Below are 9,356 nucleotides of genomic sequence, written 5' to 3'. Positions count from 1 at the left end.
ACGCAGACAGGAATACACAGAACCAGAAAGACAGTTCGGGTGATCAGATGAGCAAGGGCAGTAGCATGATTCCAAGGACCAGCGGATCCCTACGGAATAGGGGAGCTGTCAGAGGGCCACAGGATGCCGGAGACCTTTATCATCAGGCCCTGGGGGTTATGTGCCCCCCCCAAGTCAGATCATTTTCCAGGACTGATTGGACCCATTCAGATGGGGTTAGACCCTCTGACCACTGATCCACCGGACGGCCAGTCCAGGCTCCTGTCTTTCCGAACCAGAGGCTGTGACCTCGTGGTGGTGGTACCCAGCACCCAGGACAGATCACCGCATCCAAAGGTCCAAAGTTTTATTGTTTTGAATACATTCTCCAGCAGCCCCCCAACTTCCCTCCCCCCCCATCCCCAATACAGAATAAGGCTTGACCACAGACCCCCACCCCAGGGGCCCCAGCTAGGAGGCAGAGGGGGCTTCCAGTTTGGTTTCAGGGCACCCCCTTCCCACCCCCCCACCCGCCTGCCTATGGGCTAGTCCTAGGAGCAGCTGGGGGTGAAGGGTTTGGACCAGTGCTGGGGTAGGGAGTGGGATAGGGAATAGCAGGCACTTGTAGAGATTTGTGGCCTATGGGTGGCACCCCTCCCCCTCCTCTGCCCCCCACCCCCCAACATGGAATTTTTGGTTCATCATAAAATGTCCCTCCCTCCCCTGCTGCAACCCTGTGGGGTATAAGAAACCCAGGCACTCAGGGCCCCTGGAGGGGCAGGGAAGGCAGGATAGGGGCTGAAGATGGCCGGGAGTGGAAAGGGACAGGGACAGGAGGCAGAGAATAGGGAGGGAGACAAGGCTTTTACTTCCTAAGCGATTGTAATAAAAAACGTTCCTGGGCATTGAGGCCAGTGCTTCGGTTCAAATATAAATTCCCCAGAATGGAGGTGGCCCCCTCAACTCCCCCCTCCCAACCCCCCACCACCACTTTGCCTGGAGCTTAGAAACCCACAGATAGGGGAAAGCCCCCAGCCCTGGGCACCCACCCACCCTCACCATTAAAAAAAAGAAATTAAAAGTTTTATACAAAACATGGGGCAGGAAAGGGGAGGAGGCAGGGAAGACACCAGAGAGCTGCCCTCACCTCCAGGGCTTGGGGGGGGGGGGTTAAGGCAGCAAAAGAAGCATGGGAGGTGGGGGGACTGGGGCCCCCTGCCCACAGCCCTCAGGAATCTCGATGCTCCAAAGAGAGCTGGGCTGTAGCATGCTGGAGGTCAGAGCTCACTCGCCTCGGGGTGAGAGGTCCCCCGGCCTCCCCGGGCCCCTCCCCACGCACCTTCTTGTCCTCACCCTCATCCTCCAGGCCCCCAGCAGGGCCCCCACCCCCTTCCAGACGACAGTCTTCACTCCAGCGCCGCTTAAAGCGCAGCTTGAGGGGCATGCACTGCGCTGCCCCGGGTGCCTCGCCAGGCTCGGGCTTGGGAGGCGCAGGCGGGGCACGAGGGGTCTTGAACACCTCCCCGTCTTCCTCGTCCTCATCGCTGATGTCAGTCACCTCCACTTCCTCTGACTCGCCCTCCGAGATGGGCTCCACCTTGATCTGCGGCGGTGGCGGCGGTGGGGCCAGCGCCCCAGCACCCTCTGCCAGCCCACCCGCGCTGCCGCCGCCGCCGCCGCCACCACCAACGCCAACGCCAATGCTCTTGTCAGCACCCGCCGGAGCCTTCTCCCCGGCCGTCCGCTGCCGGCGTCCCAGCGGGGGCGGCTGGAGCTTAAACTTGAATGGGGAGGAAGAGGAGGAAGAGGAGGACGAGGCTGAGGAGGGGACCGGTGGGGTCTCAGGTGCCATGGGCGGCAGTGGGCACTTGTCGGGGCGCTGGGGCTGGGGCACCACCAGCCCTGGGTAGTGCAGGAAGGCGCGGGGACTGAGGTGGTAGTTGTAGACGCTTTGGGTGTGGGCCTGCAGGTACCGTTTCATGTCCTCAGGGCTAAAGGAGAAGTGGGAGCCCCCCCCTGAGCCGCTGGGGCCCCCACCACCACTGGGGTACATAGGGCTCAGCGTGGGTGAGGGAGTGTAGGCCAGGTGAGTGGGTGTCATGGGCAGAGCCGGTGAGAGCTGAGGGGGTAGCAGGGAGCCAGGCCCGGCCAGAGGCGACACAGGGAAGGGACTCAGGGGCTCAGGGCCACCCCGGGGCCGGGGGTAGACGCGGAAGACGCCAGGGTCATGGGGCAGGCGTGCCAGTGGGGGCCCGCGGAAGGCCCCCAGCTCTGGAGGGCCTGGCGGTCGGGCCCGGGGGTCCTCTCCCAACGGCTCTTCCAGCTCTGACGTGCCATCGCTACAGTCACTGACGGAGCCTCGACCCAGGCGTCGGGCCACGACAGCCGAGAAGAGGGAGGATGAGGACGAAGAGCAGGCTGGTGGTGAGCGGGGATCCTCGGTGGGGGACAGCACCTCGGAGGGCGTTGAGGGAGGGAAGCGGAAGTGGCTGCCACCCGACGGCACTGGCGGGGCGCTCTGGGGCACTGCACCCCCTGCAGGAGATGGGGAGAGGTCGTGTCAAGGCCCGTAGCCCCCCCTGGACACAGAGGCAGACCCCCTCCTCCCTCTGAGGCCTGGCCCACCAGCCCCAGTAACTCACCAGCCAACCCCACATCGATGAAAGGGTAATTAACCAGCACCAGTTTGTTGAAGTTGAACTTGTAGGTGAACCGTTTCCCCTTGGTCTTGTGCAGAATGCGTTTGTTGTAATAATACCTGTGGGTGCAGAAACACATCGGATGATCACTCACATGGGGCCCCCAGTCTAGACCCCATTCCTCCACCCGAGTCGGGTGCTGCTCATCAGGGACCAAGAAACCTGGGCCATGCGAGCGAAACCAAGTACCCGGAGGAACGGAACTAGCTCTCCCCTCGGGTCTGGGGCCTGATTAGAGGCCACACCCAGGACTGCAGTCTCTCCTCAGGACACCTCCACGGGACAGAGGTGCTCAGAGGCGGCTTAGAACTTGCCCATCCATGGTCACACAGCTACGACTTGGCAGAAGATCAAACCCAAAGCCTAGTCCCGTGGGTTACAGGCTCCCCAACCAGTGGGGGCTATCCGCATCTGGCCAGCCTCTCCCTGCCCCTCCTCACCGCAGGGCCCGGCTCAGCTTGTCGTAATTCATCTGAGGCTTGCACTTGCGGACGCCCCAGAGCCGAGCCACCTCGTCGGGGTCCTTGATGACGAATTCCCCGTAGTCCCCCTGCCAGGCGATGACCCCCTGGTACTCCTCCTTCCGCAGCAGCTCCAGGATGAAGTGCCACAGCTGGATCTGCCTGGAGCCAGGGGACGACTCCGGCTTGTAGGCCCAGTCCGGGAAGGCAAACCCTGGGGACAGGAGGCAGGGGAGGGGCCCCGGGTCAGGACGCCAAGTCCAAGGCTCCGGGTCTCCTCCCAGGGTCCACCCTCCTACCCCGCCCTCCACATGGGGAAATCCGTCTCCCCTCCGCCAAGTCAGGACCCGAGTTAGAGGGAGACAGTGTGTGTCTGTGTGTGAGGGGGCTAGACGAGAGCTGGGGGGAAGGGAAGCTGGAGCCTGCTCCAGCGACACCGGGAGAAACAGGAAACCGTCGGCGGCGGGTCCCGGGGCCAGTGCCAGGGGGCCAGGCACCAAGCCAGGCCGGCGGGCAGGGCTGCCAGTGGGGGAGGGGCAGGAAGGGGCACACGTGGCCAGCCGGGTTGGGGCAAGTCCCCCCAAGCTCCCCCCCACTCCCATTCAGGGCCAGTTATACCCCTCCCCCAACTGACCCCACAGTTCCAGTCCCCTCCTGGGAACATAACACTGTCTCCCTCCCAAAACCTACCAGAGCCCTACACTCCCACCCCAGGACCCGATGATTTTTTTTTTTTTTTTCTTAAAAGGACCAGGAGGGGTGGGGTGGTTGGTTGACGATGAGGTCAGCGCTTACACACACAGAGGCTTCTGTCTTCCCTGGAGAGTGAAACCCAGACTGTCTGAGAGAGCCCCCCCACAAGCCCTAGACCCTCTGTGCCGCACTGCCCTCCCCGGACCCAGGCACATGGATACAACCTGGCGGGGAGGCCCCAGCCCAGGCCTGGAGACTGAGCAGGCAATGCTGCAGCCTGCTCCCCCTTCCACCTTCTCATCCTCAGCTTCTTCCCTGCCCACCTGCCTACCCGCCCCCAGCATTAACCTTGGGTAGAGGTTGGTGGTGGGCTGTCTGGTCCCTGGAGGGGGTGGGCAGCCTGGGGGGGGGGCTGCGGTTGTCATTTCCCAAACCCCCGGGTAATCAGGGGCCATCAATAATTCAGCACTAGGCAGCCGGTAATGGAGGGGTGGGAGGAGGGAAGGGGAAGAAGAGAAGAAGGGGGAGGCAGGGCAGGGGCCTTGGTGCCACCAGAGGGAGAAGGCCAAGGTGGACAGCTAAGGATGGGCCGCGTCCCAAGTCCCAAGCAGGCAGCCCCAGTGAGGCCCTGGCTCTGGCTCAAGCCCAGGCTCAAGCAGGTACCAAGCAGGCCTGGGGCAATGCTGAGCCCCCTCAAAGACTCCACCGCAGTCTGGATCCTTATCCTTGGGGACACAGGGGTTCAGCAGTTCCTACTCCCACAGGGACCACCCCTTCTAAATCCAGAACTGACTCTCTCCCCTATAGTGACCCAGCTTGCTGAGCCCTGGCCTTGGGTAGAATGGGATGGCCAGCATTACCCACGTAGTCCCTGCCCCATTCAGAAATCCCCACCTCAAACCAGCCCCTCAGGACTCCAAGGATACAACCTCCAGCTGGTCGTAGACCCAGAGTCCTACACCAGGAGCCCCTGCTCCAGAAGTGACAGCCCCCGACAATGCCTTCCATAGCTCCCAGCATCCGTAGCCCCATCCCTGTCACAGAAATCCAGGTGTTCACCCCATTATCCTCACCCCGCTCGAGAATCCAGGTACCAGGGTCTTCCTCAGGGCCCAGAGGCCCTCGGGAACCCAAGTTACCAAGTCACTAGCTCCACAGCTCACACAGCCCTCCAAAAAGCTCCTACCCCCCACTCAGGGTACCAAGCTCTGTGCTTCTCCCACCTAAGCCCCAATCTGCCTCTCAGACCCAGGAGTGTGTCTGTTGGGGGGGGGGGGGTGTGAAGCCCCTGAGATAGCAGTCTGGAGTTGGGGGCTATACTGACTTCCATCCTCCCCCCAAAATTAAAGCCACCCTTCCCAGCCCACCCTTCCCAGCCTCCTTGTCCCGGTAACCAGGCAACGTGTGTGCAGCGACAGTCCTGGGAGCGGGGGAGCAGGAGGCTAAAAATAAACTTTGCAGAAGAGAAGGAGTGAGAGAGACTACATGCAACACAAAGGGAACTCGGAAGGGAGGTGGGGGGCTCTGGAAAGGCCTCAAGCTGCATTCCGGGGGCTGTTCCAGGCCACCTTGTTAACCACCCCCCTCCCTAAGCAAGCTCCCCTGTGGGGCTAGGACCCCAGATCCCACTCCAGACAGGGACCCTCCCCACTCCCAGGTCCACCCCAAGACGGCTTTCCTCATCGGACATGGCATACATGAGGGCCTGTTCCTGGCTTTGGGGGGAGAAGAAGAGCGGGGGTGACGTCAGGGTGTCTCAATGGGGCTCTGTTCCCCAGGCCTTGGAGCCAGGAGCCAGGCACGGGCAAGGGGAGCATGTGTGAGTGTGTGTTGTGTATGGGTCCACGTGCTTAAACAGGGAACCACCGGGCCTGCACCAAGAAGGCTTGGGGGAGCAGGACCTCTGGAGCATGGGGGGGCCAGTGAAAGAGGGAGCTGGCAGCTGACACTGAGAGAGGTGCTCAGGACATTTTGAGACAGGGTGGAGAGGTGGCAGCAGACAGACAGGAAGGGTTGGGATGGCAGGGTCCCAGAAGGCACACCTGGGTCCCACAGAGGCGGGGTAGGGATTCTCCCAGACAGACTGGAAACCAGGGCGGGTGCAGAACTCCTGGGCACCCCTCAAATTCACATGACTGGCCAAACTTTTTTTAAAGGACTATGGGGGTCGGAAGGGAGGAGTGGTGGTAGAGGAAGAACACGCCGACCTCCTGGGGGGCCCTACCACCTCCCCCACTCCAGGCAGCCCTCGGTGGCGCCAGAGCCGGGAAGAAAACAGGAAGTGGGAAACAGCCGCGGCAGAGAGGAGAGGGGCCGGGATGGAGGCTCAGATGGAGGGGCGTGCAGACGGACAGACGCACCGACGGACCGATCGGGAAGCCATTCCAGGCCTCCGCCCCGTCCTCCAGTCGGAGAAACCACACGCGGCTCTGCCCCAAGACAGGGTTAGGGGAGCGGCCCAGCCGGTCCCACCACGCGAAGGCCCGAAGCAAGGAGGGAAGACGAGGCGGGGTTGTCTGGGCGCCTAGGCCCCCTCCTCGGGCGAGAGGAGGCTCCTGCTGCCCCCAAGGCCCAGCGGCCCTGAAGCCTGTGGGAGCCAGAGAGTATGTGGGACGCACGTGACTGACCCTACAGCACTCCGCACCCCTGCCCCACCCCCCTGCCCCCCTCCTCGGCCCCAATCCCCAGGCGCCGGAGCACGGCTCGGAGCCCTTTAAGAGCCGCCCCCACCCGCCGAGCGAGGGGGGGCGGGGTGGGTGGGCCGGTCGGGGCACACACCCGCACACAGGAGCCCTAGCCGCGGCCGCCGCCGGGGGAAGGAAACAAGTTTGAACAGCGGCGCCCGGCCCCCTTCCCCCTCCCCCGTCCCCGCCCCGGGCCGGATTCCGACGGGGTAGACGGGCAGGGGGCGGCTGGGACCCCTCCCCCCAGCGCGCCCGGGCGCAAAGTCCAGCCCGCGCGAGCCCGGGGGCGGCGGGGGAGGGGAGGGGGGAAAGTCCGAGTGGGAGGGGGGTTAATCCCGCTGCCCCCCGCCCGCCGACGGAGGGGGGGAGGGGAACCTTGGCCCCCTTAAGGAGGAGCAAGTTGGCGGGGAAGAGGGGGGCGGAGGGAAAAGACGGCCGGTTGAAAGAGAAGCGCTGGATGGGGGGGGAGAAGGGGGAGCCTCCGCGTCCCCCACCCCACCTTCCCCACCCTCCTCAACCCCGGGGCCCCGGCGGCGCGGGAGGAGGGTACCTAGGTCTCCCCGGAGCCACCTTAAAGCCGCGCGTTCTAAGGTCGGAAACAAAAAGTTCCTTTTTCGAACGTTCGGGCTGCGCTTTGGAACTTTGCGACTCGGCGCGGGCGGGGGAGCGAGGAGCCGGCGGAGACGGGCGGGGGAGGGGCGGCGCAGCCCGGACCCCGAGTCTTGAGCGCCCCAATCACGCCCTCCTCCTAGAAGCCATCCCGTATCCCCCTCTAAGCCGGTGCGGGGCACGCGCCGCGCTGAAGGTCATGGGCCGGACCACGCAGCGCGGAACCGGGAATAGCGGGCCCCGTGGACAGCCCCCCCCCACACGCCCAGCACACGTCCCGGCCCCCAGAGTGCAACGTGACAGAGCCGCGGGGAGGGACCCCACCACCCCCGGGATCCCGGGAGTGGGGGAGAATCCAGCTTTCGGGGTCCAGCAGGGAGAGGACCAGGACTCGCAGCACCCACACCACTCCGCCCGGGCCCAGAAATTGGGGGTCCCATGCAGCACCCCTCGCTTGCATCACGAGAAGCAACAGGTCTCTAGTGCTCGGGGGTCCCCCAGAACTGGGGATCACTCGGGCTACCCCGGAACCCTCCAGCCCCCCCCCAAAGTTTCTCCGCCTGGTTTCCCGGGGCAACAAGTCTCCCCCACACGTGCTGCCCCCGCCCCCACCTGTGTCCGCCGGGGTCTTCATGCTGGGGGGCCCGGGGCGAGGCGCCCCGACTCCGGGCCGCAGCTCCCGGCGCCCGCGTTGCCCCGTCCCGTCCCGCGCCCGTCGGGCCGCCCTCGGCGCTTCACCCGGCCTCGCCTCTCAGAGCCTCTCCCCTCCCCGCCGCCGCCTCCCGGGTTAATATCGCACTCCGGGGCCGGGACGCCCACGCCCCCCGGCCGGCGACGTCACCGCCGCGTCGCCATGGAGACACTGCGCCCGCCCCCTCCCCGCGCACTCACACACACACTTGCCGGCGCGCAGCCACTGAGGACCGGCCGGCTCTGGGCTTAAAGGGGCCGCGCGGCAGGGGAGGAAGGAAGGAGGGGGCGGGGGTGGGATGGGGTCCTACGGGTCATGACCCTTTTCCGAGGCTCCAAGTCTGCAGATAACTTAAGTCTTCGGCACTCGCGACCTGCCGCCCCTCCTCCTCTCCAGCCCACTGCAGAATCCAGAGTTTCTTTTGGGAGCTTGTAAGAGGGCGGGCGGGCGGGGTGGGGGGCACATCGAGTGGGGGGGTCAGAAAGTTTTGAAAGGCCTGGACCTTTCGGGAGGGGGCAGAATCTTCACTGCAGGGAGGCGGGGGATGATCAAGACCACAACATTTCTCACCCTGGCCTTACCCTACTCCCCCCCCATCCCAGCCCTGAGCTTGAATGGGGGCAGCTGTCCAGGGGTGGGGTGGAATGGGTGGGAGGCATTTCCCAGCATCGGAAATGGGGAGGCGGCTGTGCCCTCTGCTCCTCCGGGGATGGGGTCTTGGCCTTCCAAATATCCCCAGTCCCAGCTGGGGAGGAAGTGACCGGAGAGAATGCATTCGGGAGCAGCCCCCCACTCCATCCCCTGGTTGCAGCTGTCCTAAGGACGCGGCTGGCGTCGGAGGTACCCCCACCTCCACCACCAGTGCGGGGGGGTTCCGGAGGTGGGGCCAGGATGCGAGGGGGCGACCAAAGTCTGAACAAATGTGCTCCCAAGGGGGCACTGGGGGGTCGCCAGGAGAGAGGAAGGTAGGGCTTAAGGATGAAGGCCAGTGCGTAGGGCAGTGTTAAGTCTGTTCTCCGCAGCAGGGAGGGATGGATGGAGCCTGAGGCTTCAGGAAACAGGAAATCAGCGCTGATCAGATGGCTAGTTGGAGGCGGCAGCAGGGTAGAGAGAGGGCAAATAGAAGCAGTATCCACAGACTGAGCCTGGAGACAGAGTTTCAAAGAAGACTCTGAGGTACCAAAGGAGGGGAATATTGCAGGGGGTGGGGGGGCGATGCTCAGAGAAACTGAAACTGAGAAGATGGGCAGGGAAAGACAAAAAAGCCACAGGGAGGGAAAGCCAGCAGGGTCAGACTCTGATTTCGTAGGGCTTCAACCCCCCGCGGGTTCCTAGATGCATTAGAGCAGTCCCTCACCATCACCTTAGAAGTCTCTAGCCTCTTCCCCGTGGAGACTAAAGCCTCCAGGGAAGCATCACCTCCCTGGGGAATTATGTAACCTTGCCTACGGACAGTGCAGCTCCCCCACGGATATTGTAACCCTCTGGGAGCAGTGTGGTCCAGCAGTAATAATCGCCATCATTGTTATTATAACAGCTC

General features: G+C 63.9%; 1 protein-coding gene across 2 annotated transcripts in view; it reads right to left on the bottom strand.

The window, feature by feature from the left end:
- Positions 1-329: 329 nt before the first annotated feature.
- ERF (ETS2 repressor factor) overlaps positions 330-9,356 on the bottom strand; it is a 10,055-nt gene continuing 1,028 nt past the window's right edge. Inside the window, exons 1-4 of one of the 2 annotated variants that reach the window (XM_040634045.1) lie at positions 7,738-7,889; positions 3,119-3,353; positions 2,622-2,737; positions 330-2,514 (exon numbers count right to left, since the gene is read on the bottom strand). In XM_040634045.1, coding sequence (XP_040489979.1) covers positions 1,208-2,514; positions 2,622-2,737; positions 3,119-3,353; positions 7,738-7,759 — 1,680 coding nt within the window. In that variant the 5' untranslated portion in view covers positions 7,760-7,889 and the 3' untranslated portion in view covers positions 330-1,207. Of the gene's footprint in view, positions 2,515-2,621; positions 2,738-3,118; positions 3,354-7,737; positions 7,890-9,356 lie in introns of those variants that run through there. The other variant, XM_040634046.1, reaches the window with a different exon arrangement.

This window comes from Ursus maritimus, unplaced genomic scaffold, assembly GCF_017311325.1.
Source record: "Ursus maritimus isolate PB19 unplaced genomic scaffold, ASM1731132v1 scaffold_19, whole genome shotgun sequence".
NCBI lineage: Eukaryota > Metazoa > Chordata > Mammalia > Carnivora > Ursidae > Ursus > Ursus maritimus.
Note: the sequence above shows the minus strand (reverse complement) of the source record. Positions and strands in the feature narration are given on the sequence as shown.